Consider the following 25,491-nt stretch of genomic DNA (forward strand, 5'->3'; position numbering starts at 1 on the left):
CACTCCCAATTTTGTCTTACTTTTACCCCTCTTTCCAGTGCCCGTATGGGTTTTTGGAGAGTCATTCGCCTTTTCGATTTGTTTGTCTTCTCCAAATCCCGGCAATGGCGTAGCAAACAAATTTGCAAATTTGGACTCTCTTCCAGGCTCTTCCTGATTAATATGTGTTTTCTGAGTGGCAGTTGCTTTTTCTATTCGTTTGTCATGTCCAAATTCTGGTATTTTATGAGAAATCGAATTAGAATTTCCAGGTTCTTCCTGTTTCAATTTTGATTCTCTGGTCTCTCCTCTGGTCTCTCCTCCAGGGGTTTTGGTAGGTACATCTGTTTTTTCAATTTGTTTGTCTTGTCCAATTTCTTTGTGCATTTCTTGATCAAATTCAATGGGTATTTCCATAACTTTATTCATTTCCTGTTCATCTTCATTGGGTATTTCTATAACTTCATTCATTTCTTGTTCATTTTCATTTTGTATTTCCATGACTTTATTAATTTCATTGTCTTTGTTATCTTTATTCATTTCATTGTCTTTGTGACATTTATTCATTTCATTATCTATGTTGTCTGACATCATTTCATTGTCTTTGTTGTCTTTGTTAACTGCCTTCCTAGCTTTCAATTTGTTAGCAAACGAATTCGGGCAGTTTCTAAAGAGGTGATTCGTTTCTCCACAGAGATTGCATTTTCTGCTATTGATACATTCCTCAAAGGAATGTCCAATTGTTCTGCACTTTCCACAAAAAATTCGATCACATACCTCAGCCAGATGCCCATGTTCACCACATTTGCGACAGAGTTTCGGTTGCCCTTGATAGTGGATAAAGCCACGGTTTTCCCCCAGGAATATAGTCGACGGGAGTTGTTTCAGTCCCTGAAAGCCCTGAGGATCTTGCCGTAGTTGGACGGGTACCCTCCAGGCACCAGTCCAATAGCCTTTCTCACACCTCACCTTCATAGCCTGGCCTTTAACTGAGCAGTATCTACTCAACCAATAACAGACGTCATCAGCACTGATTATTTCACTAAACATTCTAACAATGACAATCTTGCTAGCATTATCAGTCAGCTTCTCCACTGTAAATCCAGAAAACTGGGACTTCACTCCCTCAAAGCGATTCCAAAACTCTTGATAAAGAGCTGCCGTTTCAAAACTCACATCAAAGCCTTTGCCAGAAGTCATTTTTATGACAGCATGTACCTCCTCCTTTTTAAACTTCAGAATCTTTTCAACAAACTTGTTAATAAAATCCATCCTTGACATTCCCTCCGAAATTGCCACAACATCTTTGAGCAAGAATCTCACGCAGTTACGTCTCCGCCCGCCGGTATAATGCCCGGCCATGGCACAAGCTACAGACGCATTATTTTAGTCATATTAAATTGTCTTTAGTGTCGTTGATACCAACGTGATTGGAACATGGCACTCCAGAGTCAACACGTAATAAAGACTTTAAAGAGAGAAATAAGGTGAAATACTGTCGAGATAGGCAAAATAGTCACAAAGTAGTGCTTTGAGACTGGTTCAATTTATGATTATGGAATATGCTCGGTTGCTTTTAAGATTGTTTTTTTGCTGTTATTAATGTCAATAAATTTGTTCAAACCAAAAAATATCTGTAATTCTACACAAATTTGAGAAATTTCATTCGAGTGAATAAAAAACACAGAACATCCAGGCAACTTTTAATCCTAAAGGAAAAGCCATAAATATAAGATAAATCAGAAGAGATTTTTACAATAATCCGAGGGCTTTGATGCATCATTTCAAAAACCTTTCCACAACAAATGAGAAAAACATACTTTTCCAAAGTAACGTCATTTAAAGGGACAGTGTGTATTATTTGACCCATTAGATTTTGCTCAATTATATTAGTTGGTGCAACTGAAAATGAGTGCTGAAAAGCACAAGGGAGAATCAGTTACGGAGAGTCAAAGTGACCATCCAAACCATTTCACTTCCCAGACTTTCGCAGGGTTTTGGGGTACTTGTAGAAGCAAGTTGGCAAATACGTATGTCAGCTTCTTCTAAATGAGGCTCTTGTAAAATAAATGTTTAAATTCACAACTAAAAAGTCTTTTTGAGAAAGGCGTGTTTATAAATTAATTTGGTATTATAACTGTTATTATGATGATTATTATTATAATATTTATGTGACCATTATTGTAATTATTAATACAGACGCTCTCCTACTTAGGAACATTCAAGTTACGAAAAACGGTAGATTGGGATGTCGAAAAATATCCGGGTATTGCTGTAAGTTAGATTTTGTATTGTGCCTCTTTTTCCGAGTACAGGACAGTACCATAGTGCTTCTTTCCGCCGCTACCGGCGTGTGGCGCTGTGAGTGGTCACCCAGCATTCATCCCGAAGAAGAAATCAGGCTTCCTCTTCCTAGTTTGTGTGTAAACATATTATACTGTATCTTCAGCGCGCTAAAAGGGATAACCCTAACCCTGAAAGTAAAAACACACACCACTAAGCAGCCAGTTTCACCATGAGCACCCAAGAGAACTATGTTATCATATTAGACACTCTAACTATATAAAATGCTGAAAATCTATAGAGACAGTAATGATGATGGTAAAAAAAGTGATGGAAGTAGTGATAATAGTGATAATGAAGAGACCAAGAGGCCAATGTAAAAATGTATATTTATGAGTTATTTTTTTACATGAAAATACACAGAAGAGTTAACTGTAAGACACAATTATTATTAAGGTCAAAGGGGTAGGATTTAATAAGCATATGCTTCTTCCTCTGCTGCATTATCACGAGCCAACAATGCCCTTGACTGGGCAGTGAGCAGCCAATGATAATCTGGGCTGTGTTGATTATTATCTGTTTTTCTTGACCGCTGCTGTGCTTTCACACCATGACGCTCAAGGACTTGGGCATTGATAGTTTATTTATACAATTCAAATTTACGGAAAGGTTTTCTCTGCGGATTCGCCATGTTTTCATTTTCCCAAGTTTAGTTATCGCAAAAACAACCTCACATGGCAGACAATCAAGACACATCAGGAAGAACTTGTTGTTGTTGTTCTTTTTGTTTTTAGGTGATCACTGACGCGGTCCAAACAAGCTACGGTCAACTTGACAGGTCGTCAATGTAAGTGCTGACGAGTGACTGCGTGTCAGCGAGGTATTTGACGCCATTTTTCTATTTTTCCAACTCTTCGTCCTCTTCGTGATCATCTGGTGTTCTGATCGGCTGACCACAGTGCATCTCCGTGCTGCCTCCTGCTGGCCGGGAGACGCACTGTAGGGACGGCTAGCATGAAGGAATCTGGGTAACTTCTAGTTTTTCTGTTTGAAGTCACTTTATGTCTTTTAGCCTACTCTAAGTTAATTAAGCCTTTCTCATTTTGGTGACTTTTTTCTTTGAAGTGTTGCTCACCCACTTTGGTGTAAAATTTATGCTGTCAGGTGTGTGGTACTCTCGTGTGACTTTCTGGATTTTTTTTAATGGGGATACTGTTGTTTATTTTCTTTTATGTGCACTCCAGGTCCTCCAAACATCCTGATGTTCCATGATGATGAGTACCTCGGCCGCACTGAGCATGTGCGCCAGGCGCCTCACTACGACCAAGTCCCGCCAGCGACGTTGCCCAGGGACGACTCCTACGAGCCCCACCCTCTAAGCGCCCAATCGGCGCCCTACTTTGCCCTGAGCTCCGACCCGCTCCCGCCGCCACCTCTGCCCGACCAGCCTCCCATCGGACCCGACTACCACAGTGACGACGGGTAAGGTGGCGGGGATATTGTAGGAACTTTTAACCAAAACAGGGGTTCAAAGGGACATTGTGTACTCTGGCTGGGATGGTGAACCTGGTGAGGATAAGCAGTGCAGAAAACGCATCCTAGTACATTCAATAAAAAATATGTATATATTAATTTGAATAATAGGCAAAAATACGTGAAGTATCATGTTAATGTTCATTTTTTAAAATAATTGTTGTTATGTTCTGGTGTGACCGGCCGGGTGAGAGGGTCCTATAAAAGTAAACACAAAAATATGATCTAGAAAATGATTTTTTTACACAGGTAGAAAAAGACCGCCATAATTCCTGAATTTTCAAACATCAAGGAGTCAAAGCAGGCTCCGTGACTTACTAGCTCAACCGACCAAAAACAAGAACAAGAAGTAATGCAGAATGAGTACTCAAGTATGTTGAATAATGACCAAAAGGCTTTAAGACGAGACATTGTACTGTATTACAGGAGTTAACAAAGCATTACATTCAACATGGCGGCGCGCATGGATCCTGCGGCTAGTTGCTCCCCAGCTAATCTTCTATTTATTACCGTTCTCTTGTCTTTTTTGCTTTCTTTTTTGGACACATGCTTGGCCAAAAATACTTGCAGTAGGGACGATCTTATTCGGTTGGGTGGGCGTCTAAATTTTGACTTTCCGGGCACTTTTTACACCGCCTATGATATACCGAACGAGCTTCAAAGAGATCCGGCATCCTTGTGGACAACTATTCCTCCTACTAAACGATGACAACTGCGCCGTAAAGACAGAAAACAGAAGCGTGGTTGCTGTGCGGGTAAATGTGTGAAGCGTGCGAAGTCGAAGGAGCAAGAAGGACACGAAGATGTGACCATTTCCACCTTTCATTCCTCGCCGGACAACCGACGCTTTAAACTCAACGCTCACGAACGGCGACATCTTGTGCCGATCTCTACAAAGACTTCAGCTAAGTCAAATGATTCAGCAAAGCTAAAATTTGGTCTTTTAAATATTAGATCGCTTGCTCCTAAAGCTTTGCTTGTTGATAACATTATTCGTGATTATAAACTTAACTGTATCAGTCTTTGTGAAACTTGGTTACGCCCGGATGAGTATTTAGCGCTAAATTATGCTTCACCCCCAGACTACGTGAGTAGCCATGTAGCACGCACGTTGAAAAAGGGTGGCGGTGTCGCGCTCATTTCTAAAAAAAAAACGCGTAAATTTAATCCTCGTACCGCTAATAATTACAAGGCGTTTGAGGCTCTTGTGATGCGGTCCTCTCTTTTGTCAATTTATGTAATAACTATCTATCGCGCTCCTGGGCCATACACAACTTTCTTAGACGAATTTGCTGAACTTTTGTCTGAACTAGTAACCTATGCAGAAAAAATTATAATTATGGGGGACTTTAACATTCATATGAACTCCCCACTCTGTTCACTTACTGTTGCGTTTCGGTCTCTAATTGATGCAATTGGTTTTAATCAACTGGTTGATTTGCCAACCCATAAAGATGGAAACACGCTAGACTTGGTTCTGACTCGAGGAGTTTTAACCTCAAACATTATGGTGTTACCGTGTACTACCGTTATCTCGGATCATTATTTAGTTACATTTGAGGTGCTCGCTAAATGTAGTGCTAAAAAAGCTGAAGGATTTAGCGGACGCAATATAAGCACTGGCACAGTTTCTGAGCTCTTTGAACTCCTTCCTGGAGCAGTTGCGTCCTCTCCTTCATACAATGGCTCGATTGACTCACTCATGAATTAGTTTAATACTACCCTGGCTAGTGTCCTGGATTCAATGGTGCCCATAAAGCTTAAATCACGTCCTAAAAGACGCACGCCTAGGTCTACTGATGAAACTAGAACCCTTAAACAAGAATGCAGGAAATTGGAAAGAAAATGGCGCGCTACCAAGCTTGAGGTTTTCCATCAAACCTGGTGTGACAGCTTGTTAAAGTATAAAGCGGCCCTTGCCTCTGCAAAATCGGCCTACCTTTCGAAGGTGATTGCGTCTCAAAAGAACAATCCCAAAGTCCTTTTTGACACTGTAGCATCGCTTACAAGGCAACAGACTATCGCAGATAGTTCGACGCACTCTGCTCATGACTTAATGGTCTTCTTTACTAAGAAGATTCAATGCATACAGGAAGAAATTGCTAAAGACATTATTAATACCACACATATTAAAGGGGTGATATCTACAGATGCACGACAGGGTGGCTGTCTAGGGAAATTGTCCAGTTTTAGTGAACTGTCACTTGATGATCTCAAACAGGTGGTGAATGCGGCCAAACCGACAACTTGCCAGTTCGACCCGCTCCCAGGTTCACTTATTAAAATTATTTTTGACGTCCTTGGACCTTCAGTTCTAAATATTATAAACATATCACTCTCCTCAGGTGTAGTTCCAGCAGCTTTCAAGTCCGCCGTTATTAAACCTACACTGAAACGACCCAACCTTGATCCAGAAATCTTATGTAATTATAGACCTGTGTCAAACCTACCTTGCCTTTCTAAAGTACTTGAATAAGTAGTGGCACAGCAGCTGATTGATTTCATATCCGAGAATAACCTTTTTGAATCTATGCAATCAGGATTCAGGGCTAACCACTCTACTGAGACAGCTCTGATCAAGGTAACGAATGATCTCCTACTGGCAATGGATTCTGGCGCTTCATCACTTTTGCTGCTGCTGGATCTTAGTGCTGCTTTTGACACAGTGCACCACAATTTCCTACTTGAACGGTTGGAAAAATGGATTGGTCTCTCAGGAACCGTCCTCTCGTGGTTCAGATCCTACCTCTCAGATAGGACGCACTGTGTTAAATATGGCGAAATGACATCTGAGCCCTTTAATGTTACCTGTGGTGTTCTGCAGGATTCAGTGCTTGGCCCCCTTCTTTTCAGCATTTACATGCTTCCATTAGGTGATATTATTGGCAAGTACAATATCAGCTTCCACTGCTATGCAGACGACACTCAACTATATCTTCCGTTGGAGGAATCTTCCACACTAAACTGTGGAAATTTGGAGGCCTGCCTCATTGAGATAAAAGAGTGGATGTCACTCAATTTCTTGCGTCTTTACTCTGAAAAGACCGAAATGTTAGTCATCGGTCCATCTAAATGCCGTGACTTATTCTCAAAAATTGCTGTGAACATTGACAAATGTCACATCACACAGAGTGACTCAGTTAAAAATTTAGTCTGATGCGGAAATTATAATTCATGCGTTTGTTACCTCCCGTCTCGATTACTGTAATGCACTACTCTCTGGTCTCCCGAAGTCTAGAATCAAGTCTCTTCAGCTGGTACAAAATGCCGCAGCGAGGCTTTTAACTAGGACAAAAAAGTCCGATCACATAACACCGATGTTGGCTAACCTGCATTGGCTCCTAGTTAGCCTTAGATGTGATTTCAAGGTTCTCTTAGTATTATACAAAATCATACATGGACTTGCTCCCTCTTATCTTTCAGATCTGATTTCCCCCTATGTCCCGGTCCGAAGCCTACGATCTGAGAGTGCCAGTCTTCTGGTGATCCCAAGAGCAAAGAAGTGTTCTGCTGGTTCGAGAGCGTTCTCCATCCGGGCACCGGTGCTGTGGAATGTTCTTCCCCCTGAGATCCGATCTGCAACCTCAGTGGAAATGTTTAAATATAAGCTTAAAACTCACTTCTACTCCATAGCATATGAATAACCTACTCTTCTCGTCGGCTGAAAAATAGTCTGTGTAATATAGTGTAATAATCTGTGAAGCCCTTTGAGACTCTTTGTGATTTAGGGCTATACAAATAAAAATGACTTGACTTAACAAAGCCTTGCATTTTGCCTCTTTGAACTCTTTAAATTCTTAGTGACATTTGATCAGTAAAAAAAAAAAGCCAAATATTTAGCTTTGTTTTTCAGTGCTATAATTTATCATTCAGCTTACATTTGTTGCCTACCCTACAAATTACAATCACGGATAATACGGTGTATTTTCTAAGCACAACACATTTATTCACAAAAAAAAGAAAAAGAAAACATTGAAATTTGTTTCTTTTAAAAGTAAATGCAGCTTTACATTGGAACAAACTCACCACAAACAAAAAAAACTCAAGTGGGTGCTATGACTAAAAATACACTTTTCTCAATTGTTGCACTGCTTTAAGAAATTTAAAATAGTAATTCCAGTGGTGAACGGGCAATAGCATTAAATGGAACTACTAGGCTGGGTATACTAAAGCTGAAAAAATACTGCATAATATTATCTTTAACATGAAACCATAGTGGATGACAGCTTTTTTACATCTTTACTGCCTTCTAGCAGTGAGACTGTGAGAAGGAGCATTTATTTTGTATTGATTTAAAAAAGAACTAAAATAACTTTTGACAGAAATGTGCTAGAGATTTTTTTAAACTTTTTTTTCACATACTCAATTACAAAGTACTTTTGTTCAACTAATTGATGTTGGTTGTCTCGATCCGCCTGCAGTGAAGGGGTTGCCACTGATCAGGAGCTGGACCCGGCCCTTGACATCAAACCGGTGCACCGCTTCATTCCAGACTCTTGGAAGAACTTCTTCCGGGCCAGCGACCGCAGCAGCAAAAAAGGGGCTTGGCCGGATCCCCCGGCGTCCTCATGTAACAACAATAACAATCAAACCAGCGAGGGCGTGCGCTGCTCGCCACCCCACACCCCGTCGGTTCCCGGGTCCTATCGGGACCCTTATGGAGGCTCGGCCGGTAGCTACAACTCGGGCAAGGAGCTCCTGGACTTGGGAGAGTCGGCATCCGCTTCGGGCCACACGTATCGCACGGCGCTGACTTACAGCGAACGCGTAGAGGAGTACCATCAACGCTACGCTTACATGAAGTCCTGGGCGGGGTTGCTGAGGATTTTGGGATGCGTGGAGCTCCTGCTGGGCGCTGCCGTTTTTGCCTGCGTCTGCGCTTACATCCACAAAGACAACGAATGGTCCAATCTCTTCGGCTACTCGTCGCCGGGCGGTGCATACGGTGGCGGCTTCTTCGGTGCCGGCATGGGGGGCACCCCCTACACAGGCCCCAAAACACCATTTGTCCTGGTGATTGCAGGCCTGGCGTGGGTGGTCACCGTCATCGTTCTGGTGCTGGGCATGACCATGTATTACCGCACCATCCTGCTGGATTCCACCTGGTGGCCGCTGACAGAGTTTGTCATCAACTTGGTGCTCGCCGTGCTCTACATGGCCGCAGGTAGGACTCTGAATTCGGCAAAATGTGACATAGAGGATTTCAGAAAATATAATATTCTTCAAGGTGATGTCCGCAATGTGATATGTTGCTACTCTCTGCCGCCATCTCCTGGCTTAAAGTCATTATCGCAGCCTCAGCTCAATTCTCAAGTACAAATAAATTCTTCTTTTTTCATCTTTTTGGGAGTTCGATTGGCATTTGGGCTCTATTTGAAAGAGTAATTTTCTTACTTTTAAAATTTTCAGGCTGCACTAACAAAAAAAAACGTGGAACGAGCATTAAATCACTCTCCACCCCTCTGGTGTATGATAGAACAATGACTGTATGCTCTAGTGCAGGGGTCAGCAACCTCTTTGGTGTGGAGTGCTACTTTCAAATTTCCTTGTAAATCAGAGTGCCACACCAAGATTAATGACTCGCACAACATTTTTTTATATCCAACAGAGCTGTAATTTTACACCAATCCAAATATACAATGTGGATATACATTTGAAATCGTATAACTGACCAATTTCTTTCACTATTCTTGTTCATCAATAAACTAAGAAATGAATGTGAGCAACATGTGGAAAGGCCTATAGACATCCATGACTTTTTACAACAAGAATCAACCAGAATCAACCATTCTTTATCAACATTGAACTACAATCAAAAACCAAGTGATATGGAAAGCTACCATTGTTAGGGTTAATATTTTCGTAGGTTAACCCCAAGTGATCAATAAGAGAGGCAAAATGTAGTTTTAGAATTTATTCACTGCGCAGTGAGGTAGACGAATACAAAAGGTCCTAGCGTCTCACGTGTTTCTCGTGGTGCAACCCGGTTTTGTTCAAAACGTGCGCATGCGCAGAAAGTATCAATGACGTCACACATACGTTTCCGGTTCAAAGTTCGCCCATAGATAGCAATTACAAACGATGTCATAGCTTTCGGTACAAAACAGCAGAAAAACGAGTTGTAATACAAGTCAAGCACATCAGGATTATTTGTAACATACAAGACAGAGAAATACACAATTAACTAAAAACGATTAGATTTGACATTTCCCCCCTGTTGTGGATTTCGAAGGATATCAGTGATAGTACCAGAGATTTTCAAGTTAACACATTAAGAAAAACAACAGGTTAGTAGTTTCGTGGAGGGGCGAAAAACCTTCGTAAAGGAGAAAAATTCCCCTCCTCCCACCTCATTTTCGTGAGGTCGAGAGTGTTTCTTATGCTAGAAAACGTTGTAGTCATGTGCGATAGTTAACTATAAGAATCACAGATAAAACAAACAAAAACCATAATACAAAAAACACAAAACAAAAAACCCTGCCTGTGCGTTGGTCTCCACAGGGCCTGAATGACTTGGTGAGCGGGACTCGATTAGCTTACCCACTCAGATGTTCGCGTGTGCAATAGAGAGGTTTCCCTTTGTTGGTAGGGATAAGTTCTTTTAGACAATGTTGTCTAAGTCCATTTAAATATGGTGTATGGGAATTGATACCAATAAAACAAAGCAGTCCGCAAAGTCCAAAATTTTCAACGTTACGCAAGAAGAAATTGTACCTTATCTTATTTCCTCCCTTAGTTGTTAGAATTCTCATTTTGGTACTTTTACGACCATTTCTCTAGATATCATTGTAAAATCTGATGCCTATTCTTTCGGAAGAATAGATTAAGGCATTATTGGCAGCTTTTGATGCAGTTTTTCATGAGCATGAGCACCGTAAGAATCCCCACACCTTTTATTACTAGCAAAATGTATATGGTCTTTAACGGTAGGACTTCTTTCCGACACTGCCGAAATGACGAACATAGATGGCTGAAGTTGAGCGAGAGGTCTCAGCACCAGCATGTTCCCATTTTAGAGAACTGGATCTCTGGATAACTCCATGGCCCCCGGGGCCTTTGAGCGGCACAGTGACCTGCTGGGTCGGGGCCACATGGCCATGAATAGACACCGGGCAATCGCCACCTTTGCGTCGCTCCAGTTTGGTGAGGGTTATCGTTGAAGAACTCGATGACGAAGGCCTGCTGGCTCGGGCGCTCGGGTGGACCCTGCTTGGAGGGGTCTGTGAAGGGGGATGAGATCTGAGGGGGGCTTTGGCACGGGGGGCATTTTCTCTGTCCTTTGAAGAGTAAATGGACTTTCAAAAAGAGTCTTTTGGTGGAATTCAGACACTTAAGAGTCTCGTTAATTCCATTGTGCTTATGTAGTGGGATTTTTTAATAAATTGGCCGCATTATTCAATGTCTTAAATTTTTCTCTAAATTTAAGTACTCGTAGACATTATCTTGGTTTAATTAATTTCTATCCATTTATTTCCCATGCAATTATTCTTAAATTAGCCCGATATGTCTCGAAATCAACTAATCCGTTATCCTCTTCAAAATTGATCAGTTTCTCATTGTGTTCTAAAAATGCTCTTCCATAGAAACCGTTTCCTTTTAACTTAACCAAAAGTCAGCATTTGTTACACATTTGTCAATTGTAATACTCATTCTAAAAAAATTCAGTGTGTAATCAATTGTCCTCCCAATTTCCTTTGGGCTAAATTTGTCAAAATTCCAAATTCTCACACTAAATATCAAAAATCTCAAAAGATCTGAAAAAAAAAAAATTCTCAAAAATGCCAAATCGAACTTAATGTCATAAGTTTTCTAATTGTATTTTGTTCTCTCTGTAATCATAATCAATCTTTTGTTATTGATCCAATATAGAGCAATACATACCCGTCACTTATGAATTATCTTGTTGAGTGTATCCATTTTGTTTATTCATTATCTTTTATTCTGCGCAACAATCTTCGTTTCTACGCACTAGTCTTTGTTCTAAGCATCCTTTCAAGATCCCTTGTGATTAAAGCTAAACAAATTAACGATCTGGTCCAACTATTGCTACTTGTTTCTCTTTTTCCTGTTTAAAAGAAAAAAAATAGATTCAGTGACTGAAATAGCTTCAGCTACGTTATGATTTCTAGTCTCCAATTCTTTTTTGTGTTAATTTGTTGTCATTTTCAAACTTCTTTCAAAATTTTGATTATTTGAAATGGTTCGAATTACCTATTCAGAGTAATCTATTATTGAATACGAGAACAACTAAGGAAATAACCTTCACATATTACGCCTCTTGAATTTGTCCATTTACGAACGAGAAGATGAACACTAAAATTATGGACGTTTTTTCCGTTCATCTTCATTGCTTTTTTCGTCCCTGCTTTATCAGGAGCAAAACTACATGTCTTAAAGTTATTACCCTTTTGCTATTTGCATATTCAACAAAAAATGATTAGTTCTGTTACTCAAATATTCTTTCTTTTTAAACTATTCTGTATAGTTATCTTGTATTATACACTCATTGTTTTCAATTCCCCACGTCATTTATGCTGGGGACGCAACCTTTTCCCTTAAATTGTCATTATCATTTAGTTTAGTTACTCTTTAACAAAGATTTATCACATTACAACCTAATCGTTATTTTCTGTACGAGTTTTTGTTATACGAGTTTTATTTTCCTGCACGCCGATCTTAGCTAACGAGATCTCATCGCTTCGAGATTACGTCATTGTTGTTGGTAATTCTTGTCGCGCGAAGGTCAGTCTTTTTATTAGACAAACGGCTTTTTTCCTTGTTCAATGCATCAAAGAGAGCTTGCTTTTACGGCTCATTTGGTTTGATGATTGATGTCACCAATTATGTACTACTAAGATGTTAAAGAGAGTACAGAAAGCAGAAAAGTGGAAAAAAAGACAAGCCTGTTATTTACAATTACCATCAACAAATGCAGAAAATAAATTAATAGTTCGATGATCAAAACTGAAAGAATACGCAGATATCTACTATATTTGTCACCCAGGGGTCATCAGTAATTGATTTTTGGAAAAAAATCAATATCCAAGTGCGAAAAAAATTAAAATTAATTTTTTGTTTTTTTTCTTTTTCAGCAAGGCCAATTAATGGGTATTTATTGGATTTCTAGCCATTAATTGGTAATTCAATGGTATACTAGCCGTGTCAATATGGTCGAACAAACTGATCCCTCTAATCTAATTTAACCATTTTTTCCTTCGGTCCCATAACCGTGCGAAGATTACAATCAATACAGCGTAGTAGTAGTGGTGTACAACGTGTGCGTATGTTCATCCACGACGTACGTGCTTGAGGCAAAACGCGAGCCAATCAACAAGCCCGATTTTGTCCCGACCAATAAAAAGCTGCTGTGCAACCACACTACGTACGTACAGCTACCATTCCATTAGTTTTTCGCAATCAATGGCATTAATTTTTCACCAATCATTTATTGCTGACCCCTGTTGTCACCGATTCATAAGTTCGATCTTCGTATCACTAAATTTCAGGGTTATTAGATCTCTCCCAAGATCTATAAATCTTTTAACAAGCTAGTACAGGGAATTCAAAATCCCTATTATATTATAATTATTGATAGTTCAGTATTAAAATTGTTTCATATATATATAATATATGTGTGTGTAGCACGGTGGCGCATTGGCCAGCACGTGTGCTGCATTACTAAGGACCTGGGAACAGGTGTGTGTGTTCCAAGTCAGCCACAGGGCTCTGGTGTGGAGCCTGCATGATCTCATTATTTCAGTCCGGCTATCCGGATTACTTACCTCATTCAAAAACATGCATTTCATGTGGACTGGCTGGTCCAAAGCTTCCCTACGTGTGAATAAGCTAGTGAATTGTCTATCTTTGTGTGCCCTGCAATTGGCTTGCAACCAGTTCAGGGTGTCCTCCAATCGCTGCTCGACGGTCGCTGTGATGGACTCCAACATTCTTGATACCCCATTGAGGACAAGCGGTGTACCTGATAGGATGAGATCTACGCTTCATAGTTATCGTTCATACCGGCCGAATATGAACACAAAACTTTTCTGGTTCTCACCTGTAACACCTTTATTGATGACATATTCCTTTATATCATAAAAATTTTTCACTTACCATTTTCATCACATGTAATATCTTCATCATCGTTAATAGTGCTACCTTTCGCTGATCGCTCTTCCTCCCATTTTCTCCTCAGCGAGTTGTTGAGTCCAAATGAGACAAGAACCAAAATTCTAGAACTCAAAACCTTGTTAGTGCAACACTTTTACTGTAAAATCAAACTTTACCGTAGTTAGTGTTTTCACGATAGTTCCCTAACAATATTCTAGTCTATAATATTTCCCATTATGGCAACAAAATAATGAAGTGTTCGATAATATATCTATGTTCATTTGCCTTCAATTAGATTTTCATCATTTAAATAATTTCCGTTAATTTGTATAGCTCATCTATAATAATACTGTCACATGTTTTGCACAATGCTGACAACTTTAAATTATGATGACTATTCACCAAATGCATATTACACAAACCTCAATTGCATGTAACGTCTTACATGCAATTAATTTTTGTGCAAATATTGTATCAATTATAACTATAACCTTACCTTCTCTGCTCCTTTATCTTACTTTGTAGATGGAGTGTAATGCCAATTTTCATTGTCAGTCACAATATGTTAACCCATTTTGTAACTATGTCGGTAAAGGTATATTCTTATTATAAATGGTTTGCATATATAGTGTTTTTCAAGACTATGAGGAACTCCAAAAACACTAATGTGATGTTTTTCATACTTTTGTCTCAAGTTTTTCATATCCAATTTTCAGCGAATTATTTTTTTCTTTAAATAACTTTTCCCTTTTACATTCCTTCTTCCTCTTACTTGTATTCCACTTGCTCTTTCCCTTAACGATTCACTTTCTTTACCCTTTTTTTTTTTTACTTCCTTTTACCAACTCTTATCTACTTGCAATATCCTTCTTTTCTCGCTCTGATCAGTCCACATCTTGTGTCTCTTCCTTTCCTCATCTTTTCGTGAACTAATTCAGCCTTCAATCTAATCTTCGTGCCTACTTCCTTTAAAACCTTTTTTCAGAACTTCGAACTTTTACTGTCCATCTAATGAAATGAAATGCATTTATAAAGGGCTTTTCAAGTCTAGACTCCCCAAAGCGCTTTACATTGTGCTTCACATTTCCCAATAGCGGCCGTGCAGCCATGAAAGGCGCTAACCTGCTTATTGGGGGTATTAGGGGTTCAGTGTCTTACCCAAAGACACTTCGACATGTAACACAGAGGAGCCAGGATTCGAACTGCGATCTCTTGATCCCAAGACGAGTCCTCTACCTCCTGAGCCACTGCCGCCCCATCTAACAACTTCCTTACATGCTTTGCCAACAATACATTCCCTACATAACACTTTTCAGGTTACCAGCCTAAATGATAAAAATGACGTGTATTGATCTACGAGTCATTTTATCATTTTTATTCCCCTCAATGAATTTTCTCTCCATATTCATTGAAAATAATTATTCGCTCTATTTCGATAATTTTGTACAAAACACCTTTTATCTCTATTGGTCTGACCCATTTTCTTCCTTTAACTAAAAAGAGAAAAACAAAAATACAACAACCCTGGTTTTATAAAAAGAAAAAATTCATCGAATAAAAAAAATTTTTTTTATTGTATTAATTTGGCAATAACTTCCCCCGTCTTTGCAGTCCTTAATTTTCTAATTTAGAACTGAAAACCGGAATATTCTATCTTTATTTTTGTTATTGTATCTTTGGTAAGTGTTATTCTGGCATTAACTTCTTTTAACGCATCTAAAATAACTCAAACATAAGTTTTCTAAACTTAGCACACCTAAATTTATCGTTTTCCAATTGAAAAAACAAAAAAAAATTTCGGACCGAAAAAAAATATTTTTTGGAACCCCTTAGGCCCGCAGGCGTTATGTTGTACACCGTTAGCGCCAAACGCCGATTTCCCAAAAAACGAACGTTTTCGATTCCTAACGCAATGTTCTATCGGTTCCACCCAAAAACAACATATTTTAAACGGTCTTACTGTTAAAAAATAACGTTTCTCTCGTTGCAATGTGCGCTTCCGTTTCCCTTTTGAAAATGCGCGCGCTTTCTCGTTTGCGGCACTTTTCTTCGTATTTTCCTATTTTTCTTTCTTTTCAGTTACGTGGGCTGATTAAAAAAACAGTACAAACAAACATAAAACAAGAAAAAAAAAGAATACAGGAAAGACTACAAACATTTACACATTGAACAAACATAAAACATTTGACAAGACAGAGTGGGCCCACACAAAAAAAATTAATTTAATTTTAAACCGTGTACACTTTTTAATTAAGCCATGCAGTTTACTTAAACTTTATTTTATATGACCACAGAGGGATCTGGTCCTTTGTTTCCCGACAAAGCGACCATGGAAAAAAGTTGGAGGGTCGTTTCTGTACCCCTCCTCCGTATTTTTTTTTTTAACATTTTTATTTTTTCTCTTTTTTCCATATCGTCCCAAACATGGGTTAGCATTGACATTTCCCGTCCCGAGGCAATCATCCACCCGTCTCAAACAAAAAGTTTGAGTATTTAAAATACTTCGTATTTTATTCTGATGCCTTATGGGTATTTACTTAGCTAAGGTTTGTAATGGCTTCTCAAAAGCCCACATATGGCGCCCGTCTAACACTACGATCACTCTTCTGGGTCATATTCTATTTTATCTTTCTATAAAAATGGCTTCGTTCTTAAAATTATTCCAAATTTTTATATTAAAATGCATCTCTTACCGATCACTTCATCCTGGTTCGTTGACGATGCCGCTGACTTCGAAGTTGATCCCGAAAAAAAAAGTTTCCTTTGTTCTAGACCACGTGGTAAACTGGATTGGTTTTTTTTTTCGTTTTCAACTTCAAAATACTACGTATCATCCCGGGTTTCGGCACCAAAAATGTTAGGGTTAATATTTTCGTAGGTTAACCCCAAGTGATCAATAAGAGAGGCAAAATGTAGTTTTAGAATTTATTCACTGCGCAGTGAGGTAGACGAATACAAAAGGTCCTAGCGTCTCACGTGTTTCTCGTGGTGCAACCCGGTTTTGTTCAAAACGTGCGCATGCGCAGAAAGTATCAATGACGTCACACATACGTTTCCGGTTCAAAGTTCGCCCATAGATAGCAATTACAAACGATGTCATAGCTTTCGGTACAAAACAGCAGAAAAACGAGTTGTAATACAAGTCAAGCACATCAGGATTATTTGTAACATACAAGACAGAGAAATACACAATTAACTAAAAACGATTAGATTTGACAACCATAACAATCATCAATGAAATCTTATTGCAGTAAATATCAAAACTTGAAATAAAAGCAGCCAGGCAGAAGGCTACTTGAAAATAAGTGCAATCAAAAAAAAAAACAGTTGAACAGCAAATAAAACTAACAGAATCAACAACTGATTTGGTCGCAGATATAAATGGTTTTCTGTGCTTTGTGATAGCTTGCTTCAGTGGTGGTGTTTTTAGCAGTGACAAAGGTTTTCAGGGTCTGTCTTGGTTTGCTGTCCCTGGGCATAGCATGTTTTAATGTCTCCGCCTCGTCAGACTCATCCTTGACTCATCCTTTAACACTTGATGTGTGGGGTACAAGGCTCTCAGGGCATAAAACACAAAAAAAACGGACATTTTTTTGCATAGAAGCCCCAGTCATCTGTCCATGATGACTGGAAAGAACGCGATTTTTTTCGCTGGAGGAACTGTCATGATTCGTTCATTTATCGCGCGCCGGTGTTTCCGTGGCTGGATTAAAACACTGATCTCTCCTCATCTCCATGGCGCCGACACACACTCACACATTAAGTAGAGGAGGGGCGCTACCCTAAACAACACGGCGTGCAACTGAAAATGTCTACATTTCAGGTTAAAATGCGCATTTTTTAAAAAATACTGTAATCATTATTTTATCATTTTGCCGTGTGATCGCGTGCCACTGGTTAGCCTTTCAGGTGTGGCACTCAGTGGCACACGTGTCATGGGTTGCCGACCCCTGCTCTAGTGCAACTGAAAACAAACGCTTAAAAGCAAAAGGAAGAATATAAACTACGGAGAGTCAGTGACCAAAACTCATGAATTCACTTTTCACTTTTTGCCCATTCTTTTATTTATTTTGCTGACCCTTAGCACCAAAATGGCGGACAAATATGTTGGCACAGCGGCTAAGTGGTTAGCGCGTCGGCGGCACAGATCTGAGGTCATGGGATCAAATCCTCTTGTGTGGAGTTTGCATGTTCTCCCCGTGCTTGCGTGGGTTTCCTCCGGGCACTCCGATTTCCTCCCACATTTCAAAAACATGCTTGTCAGGTTATTTGGCCGGTTCAAATTGTCCCTAGGTGTGACTGAGCGAGTGAGTTGTCTCTGTCTCTGTGTGCCCTGAGATTGGCTGGCAACCAGTTCAGGGTGTCCCCTGCCCATTGCCCGAAGACAGCTGGGATGGGCTCCAGCACGCCCGTGACCCTACTGAGGACAAGTGGTGCAGATAATGGATGGACGGATGTTTTATGTTTTTTTTTTTATTTAATGAGTTAAGTTTATTTTACCAACAGGAGGCTCTGAATGATACAAACTGTCCCTTTCACATTTAAGCTAATATTCGGAAAAATCTGTTTTAACTGCTTGGAAAAGGAACATTATGTATTGAATATATGAAAGAGAACATGACATGGTGATGTACTGCCTCTGTTTTTATTTCACGGGGTTTCTGCACAGGCATCGTTTACGTGCGTGACACCACTCGCGGGGGTCTTTGTTCCAACCCGATATTCAACGGCAGGGTTGGCAGCCTCTGCAGCACTGAGGCGGGACAGACGGCCGCCATCATCTTCCTCTTCCTCACGATGGTCATTTACCTGATCGGCGCCGGCGTCAGCCTCAAGCTATGGCGGCACGAAGCGGCACGGCGCTACCGACAGAGCAATTCGCAAGAGGTCACAGCATCGCCTTTACTATAGATCGCCTTCTGTGTTTGCTAACAAGTGTGACGAAGCCAAACTTGCAGTTTGTGCACTCATACACACAACGCACAGCACAGCTGCGTGTTGTTTTTGTAAATTGTGACTCTAAAAAGTGCAACTCAACATACAGATCTTCCTTTGCTCCTTTCAAAGTCGTACCGTTACTCCCGATGTTTTTGGGTCAACAATGTGCACGCATCCTGTGGTGATCCATTGATGGCATAGGCTTTAAAGGGCAACCTCATATAATGGTCCAGCTTGTTCTCAAATTTACTTATTTACCCATAGCCATAGTTTGGCACCATAAACTTATTGATAATTTGCATGTACAGTATTTGAATTATATTTTCTATGTATTTTATTTATTCTTATTTTCAAGAGGCATTTTCGCTTTTTTGTTTTTGCATAACTTTTTATGCAAAACATGATCACATGAAACACCATAAAACGGAACAAAATCGTGTGATGTGGCTCTTTATCCAGTGCTGTAGCAATACGGAACAGTCCTGAAATTCAACCGTTTTGTTATTTTACTTTTAAAAGTGTAAATGTTTATATTATATATTTTATTAATGTTAAAATAATATTGTGATTTTATGTAATGCATTTAAAAAATTGTCATATATTCTGAACCAAATATTGCAAGCCTTTTCTTATTTTAATATAGCTGATTACGGCTTACAGCCTAATATGCTTTTTCTAGATTTTCTGATATTTTAAGATGGGACATTTGAGTTTTTGCCATAATTGGCAGTATTAAAAAAATAAAAGACTTGCAAAACTTCAATTGATTTGGAATGAATCCAGAATATATACCATGTTTTTAATGACATTACAGAAAATAAAGAACTTTATCACAATATTTGAATTTTCTGAGACAGTCCTGTAACTGCTCTTTTTAAGAACAGTTTATTTCATCTACTAAAAAACAAAAAAGGACAATTTACTGAAGATATAAATGAGAAATACTGTAAAATAAGTCAAATGGTGTTGAATTGTTGGTTTACTTTTGGGGATTTTTTTTTTAATTATGCCTTCATGCTCCTTTTCTTTTATTCAGATGCGGCAGTCGGAGTTTGGGGTCGCACAGTCGTTGGTGAGCGTCCCGTCTAGTCGCTGAGAAGATAGCCGTAAACTGGCCTGCTTCTTAAAACTCACAGAATGTCTTCCCTCACTAGCTTGTTCCCCCTGGCGTACCCGCGGGCACCAAAACCCCCAGACAGGAGTCATCCCTGGTGTCCGTTCAGGAGGCTCCAATTGCCGTGGCCCCCAAGATCCTACAAGGGGCTATACCTTCCGGCCACATTCCCAAACCTGTCATTGTGCCGGATTATATTGCGTGAGTGCCTTTCCGACATAACATGAAGCTGCAGTTTCTCTCCATTGGGGCCGAAACGATTTAGTGAGAAACCTATGAAGTTCTATTTCTCAAAAACATTGCCAACACCCTTATAGTCTCAAGGATCATCATTTTCTACTTGATTGGCTACACTATGCCTAGGTTTGGTGGGCTAGACTTGCAAATAATGTACGTTAAAGGATCTGACGGAATTTTTAACTTTTTACCCACCGCCACCATCTCCTGGGTTGTTTCATCATTGGAGCCTCTGTCAGCCTGCTTATGATGCGTGTGTAACTATGTGCATTTATTAAAAGATAATTATTATTATTAATTTATTAAGACATTTTAATTATTAGATGTACTGGAATTCACTTTTTCCCCATTTTGGAGTTAGTGTTTGTCGTAGGGCTGCACAATTAACCGAAAAATAGTTGATAGTTGATGAAGCAATGTGATGTTGTGCTATTGTGTAATTGCAAGACACTGCGGTTCTTTCAAGGATTTATAGTTCCATGTTTACGTTTTTTCCCCTTTTTTTATCGAGTGATGCAGTGAATGGCCAATGAGAATTGTCAATGTTCGGGTTTTATTGCCACGAGCTAATAAAGGGGGGCAAAGTTTGCAAAGGAGCACGCTACTCCACAACCTTTACAAAGCTCCCAAAAGAGGCCGCTGTTTTCTTAAGGTTAAACTATTTCACTATGATTAAGTATTCACACAAAAACTAGCACAGACAATGCAGTTTTGTCTTTTTAAATAAAATATTGCATTGAAATTGCAATACTGGTCTGAAAAATCGCAATGAAGTATGTTGTTCTTTTTTTTTTTTTTTTTTTTTCCCCGAAACTCGTGCAGCCTTTGTTTCACTGTACTTGAAATAGGCTTTTTCTTACATTACCATTTTCATACTACACGAAAAAATAAAAACTGTGGGGATGAGCACCACTAACTTGTACCAAAACTGTACAAGTTAGTGGTGGAAAACAAAGCATTAGGACTCGTTGAACTTAGTTGGGCATTTAACATTTTGAGGACATCGCAAACAATGCACTTACCTGGCAGGGGAGATACCATGATCATGAAGGTGGTTCACCCAGGGTGAGGCTCAGCCATTGCACTCTGGTTGAGCTGACCTCTGCGAATTCCCCAAATGTGGGAATCTCGGATCACGGTTGATTAGCACCCGGCGTGGTTTTCGAATTGTGGTTCTAAGGTTGTTAGAACCTAGGACCTAGCTTGGCCTTTTGATTTTTGCATTCCGGAGATGGAATAAGAGCTTGCTCTGTCCACTCCACGCATCGGCCCGGTATTGCAGTACCTCCGGGAACGGTGCATTCGCAATGATCGCAACAAGGCTTTAGGGCTAGGACCTTAGCTTAGCCTTATAGCTGAGAGTAAGTGTCCCGGCTCCTAGGCTTTGTAGCGTATAATGAACTGACCGATAACGGATAATGGATAATGAATAACGAAGATAGATCAATAACCCTTAAAAACCCCCCCCACCCTACTTTTAGTTTAGCGCAATTCAAGCAATCCTTTGATTGTTTTTCAGGTTTATTTATTTATTGTAATAATACAGCAATTTCCAAAGGCCTATTTTTTAGGGTGTGTATCTCAGTTATTCAGCAAACCAGCAGAGGTGAATAGTAAATATCACAGTGTGATATAAATAGTAATTTGATAATTAAAATTAATAAATATCAGATACATGTGAAGATGTACTCAAGTTCAAGAGTAAATGTTAAATGTACTGCATTTAGATCTGAACAGGCAAATGTGACTCAAAAAGAGCTATATAAATGCAATTCATTTACTTATTGAACTTGAGGACAATTCTCATGTTATTTGTAATATTAATCATAGCTATTGAATCGCTATTTACATATCACAATATTAACTTTTCACCTGTGCTGGTTTCCTTATGAATTGAGTCCTGAAGATTTATACTGTAGAGCACAAATACAGTACACACACACGCATATGCACAAAAAAGGGTGCTTTGACATAATTATCTGATCAAATACATTGAGCTCCTTAAGGAGGGAAAAAACCTTCAATTTACATGTTACAACAAAAGAAATTGACCTGTTACTTACTCCACAAAATTTTATTTTATTTTTGAGTGAGTTTTTTTCATGTCTATATAGAATTGTTTTCATCCAAATCGAACTGTTTGGAGTGGAGATTGAATCAATTTAGGAAATTGGTATCAACACCCAGCCTCAGTTGTAACCCCCACACACAATATTAAAGGTGCTATACAGAATTTGGAACTTTGTTACTCTCTGCCACCATCTCCTGGCTCATAATCATGATTGTAGCCTCAGTTAGCTCATTCATGATGCTCGTGCAAGTACGTCCATTTCTCAGATGCTCTCTAAATGCTTCTTTTTATCCTCTTTTTTGGGGGGGGCGTTTGAACTGTACTTGAAACTGGCCTTTTCTCACTTGACCAATTTAGTACTACAATAACAAAATGTAAAGGCACTTTCCAACATAACGCCCGCCCCCCCCCTTCTACCCAATGTGTTGCATGTCCCGAACAGTGTTGGTAAAAGTAAGTTAAAAGATTGAAGGACAACTCAAACTGGGCACGCCACCCTCAAAAATGGATCTGAATTTTTAAATGAAACTGAAATTATGGTACTTCAAATGTCAAAGTATGTATGAAAGTGAAAATGGCATTTTATTTCTAAACAAAATGTTTCTCACGTGTATTATTCGGTCTTATTTCTCATAACTCTAAATGAACAAATGAATTTGTGTTTCTGTTTTCTTTTTAATCCTAACACAAAACTGTTATTCAACAGGAAGTACCCAACCATCCGCTCGGACGAGGAGCGTGACCAGTACCGCGCCGTGTTCAATGACCAATACGCCGAGTACAAAGAGCTGCACGCCGACGTGCAGGCCGCCTGCAAGAAGTTTGACGAGATGGACGGAATGATGCGCGGCCTCCCGCTGCAGCCCGGCAACCCGATGGTGACCTGGCCTTTCCGTCCCGCTTCCCTTTTGCCGCAGTCCCACTTGACGCCGCTTTCTCCCTTTTTACAGGAAGCCGAACGCATCAACAGGATCCTTCAGGAGTTCCAGAGGAAGAAAAATGTGAGTACACTAATCCTTTCTTTTTCCCGGGGATTTCGTTCTTAAAAGGACGTACTATACTCAAAATCCGCAAAGTAGAACCATTTAATCATTTATTTGTCAAATACTCTACTATACATTGAAATCAAAGATCATACTCTATTAACAGACCCAAGAATTTTGTTTAACAATTTCAAGTACTGTAAATTAGTCCCTTGCTGTATCGTGGTTCACTTAGTGCGGATTCTCATAGTCCATTCTGTATTATGCATTCTCACTTGCTAAACAGAGGAACATGCTTTCTATCGCCCACAAAGTTGGACCTCTCCACCTGCTAAACTTGCTCCGGAGCCACATTTTGGTCTTTGGCACACTCCTAGTGGCGCTTTTTCAAAAATGTTTGAAATGGACAAATAATATGGTTTCTGTAGGACAAAAACCCTTAAGGCAAATGCAGTTTCCCATCACGGCCACATGATTGCAGCAAAGTATCATGTAAAGTAAAGTGGATTGGGTCCTTAATCTTTACAGTTCTGCAATAAAACAGCAAGATTATTTTTAAAATTATAATTAGACAGCACAGAACTTTTTTGTTTAAAAAAAAGTTTATCAAGTACAGTACTTTTATTTGATAAGCAAATATGTGAGCCTGTAAATTGGGTTTGTTCTTGAGTAATAGATTAATAATTAAATGAATAGCAGGTTTTGACTATTGCGGGACGTTTTTGGAATGCAAGCACGGCAAAAAACTAGGAATTACTGTGCTTTTCAAGTTTTATATATTCTTTTTTTTACAAATATCTGTAGTGTCAAATTACAATTTTCAAAATAATAGTGCTGCTATATTGCACATTGGTTTCCAAAAAGGGGTGAAAATGATCCACTTTTTACTTCAGATGCTATTTTGTTGCCATGATGTGGACATTATTAGAAAACAAAATGTTGGCGTAAAAATGTTAACTTAAAAAGAACATTTCAAACAATAGATAAAGGTACTGTTCCTTATAAATGTTTTTTTTCCTACAGTTAATTTCTGTACTGTAAAATTATTATTTATAAAAATTATCTTGACTCTATATTGAACTATTGATTCCAAACACTGTTCAAACTATTCTAGGACACGATCCTCTGATGATATTTTATGGCTACCATGTTTATGTTATTGGAATACAAAAATGTGGCATAAAAAGGCTTTTATCATCTTTTAACACATGGGTGGGGAACCCTTTGGACTCAATGAGCCATGAAATCTAATATTTAGATTTTTTTCTTAGTGAGAGGCACACCATATATTTTAAAACCAAATTCCTGAAAGCCTGCAAACCCGATCTCCAGACAAAAACTAATTCTTCAGTGCGTGATGTTTGATGATTCTATAAAATATATGAAATTAAAATAATGCTAGAGCCAGTGTCTCATATCAAAAAATACCCCACTCCCTCCCACAGTTACTTATTTGTTGAGATTCATTTTACCCATCCTTTTTGTCGTGAATATTTTTAAAACAAGTTATGAGCAGAGTTCTTTTGTAAAAGGTCACAATAGACTGCGTCAAGTCAAGTTTATTTGTATAGCCCTTAATCACAAGGGGTCTCAAAGGGCTGCACAGACCACAGACTTTTGCAAACTAAGTACTATTATTACACCATCCCCTGGCATAGCACCATTGCTTTTTTTGTTATTTTTTTATTTAAATATTTGTGTGCGTGTATTTCTGCTTTTCAGTATAACTTTTCATAAGACTGTGGCCATTTCCGTGTATTTTCCCCTCCTAGCTGTCTTAAGTAGTCAGGAAAACCAGAGATATCGCTGGTGGTCGAATGGTTAGAATTTGGCGCTGTCACCATCTTTGTAGAACACAAATTAAAAACATAGCTATTACAAGTATGAAGTCACTCTCAGTAGACAAACATACGGATGTATTTACCATCAGCTTTGTCAAATGGTCACAGTTCAAACCTTGGGAATCGAGTGTTCATTCTTTGTCCTCAACGCCATTCGATAGATGCGGGGTGGCATTAGCTCAGAAGGTAGAGCGCTTTGAAAAGCGCTATATAAATGAAGACCATTTACATGTGAATCGTCGACATCTTTGAAAACTAAAACAATGCACTATTCTTTTTCATTACATTATTATTAAAACTTTGGCCAGTGTTCTAAGCTCTATATTGTAATTATTTTTTGCCTATTTATCCTGATAGTCTTATCTTTTTGTTTTCATAGTCTTTACCCTGGAATGCCATATC

The 25,491-nt window shown here is 39.1% G+C and overlaps 1 protein-coding gene and 2 pseudogenes across 5 annotated transcripts in view; all 3 read left to right on the forward strand.

The window, feature by feature from the left end:
• marveld2a (MARVEL domain containing 2a) overlaps positions 1–25,491 on the forward strand; it is a 32,179-nt gene that overhangs the window by 5,490 nt on the left and 1,198 nt on the right. For 2 of the 5 annotated variants that reach the window (XM_088320339.1, XM_088320336.1), the window contains exons 2-10: positions 3,057–3,109; positions 3,222–3,290; positions 3,507–3,744; positions 8,217–8,959; positions 18,575–18,792; positions 19,880–19,915; positions 19,998–20,158; positions 22,972–23,143; positions 23,216–23,266. In XM_088320339.1, coding sequence (XP_088176465.1) covers positions 3,524–3,744; positions 8,217–8,959; positions 18,575–18,792; positions 19,880–19,915; positions 19,998–20,158; positions 22,972–23,143; positions 23,216–23,266 — 1,602 coding nt within the window. In that variant the 5' untranslated portion in view covers positions 3,057–3,109; positions 3,222–3,290; positions 3,507–3,523. Of the gene's footprint in view, positions 1–3,056; positions 3,143–3,221; positions 3,291–3,506; positions 3,745–8,216; positions 8,960–18,574; positions 18,793–19,879; positions 19,916–19,997; positions 20,159–22,971; positions 23,144–23,215; positions 23,267–25,491 lie in introns of all 5 variants that reach the window. The other 3 variants (XM_088320337.1, XM_088320335.1, XM_088320338.1) reach the window with 2 other exon arrangements.
• LOC148350844 (U1 spliceosomal RNA) lies at positions 21,209–21,342 on the forward strand (annotated as a pseudogene).
• On the forward strand, positions 21,405–21,494 carry LOC148350845 (U2 spliceosomal RNA; annotated as a pseudogene).

The sequence above is a fragment of the Urocampus carinirostris genome, chromosome 16 (genome assembly GCF_059441175.1).
Source record: "Urocampus carinirostris isolate Australia breed hairy pipefish chromosome 16, RoL_Ucar_1.0, whole genome shotgun sequence".
In the NCBI taxonomy this organism is placed as follows: Eukaryota; Metazoa; Chordata; class Actinopteri; order Syngnathiformes; family Syngnathidae; genus Urocampus; species Urocampus carinirostris.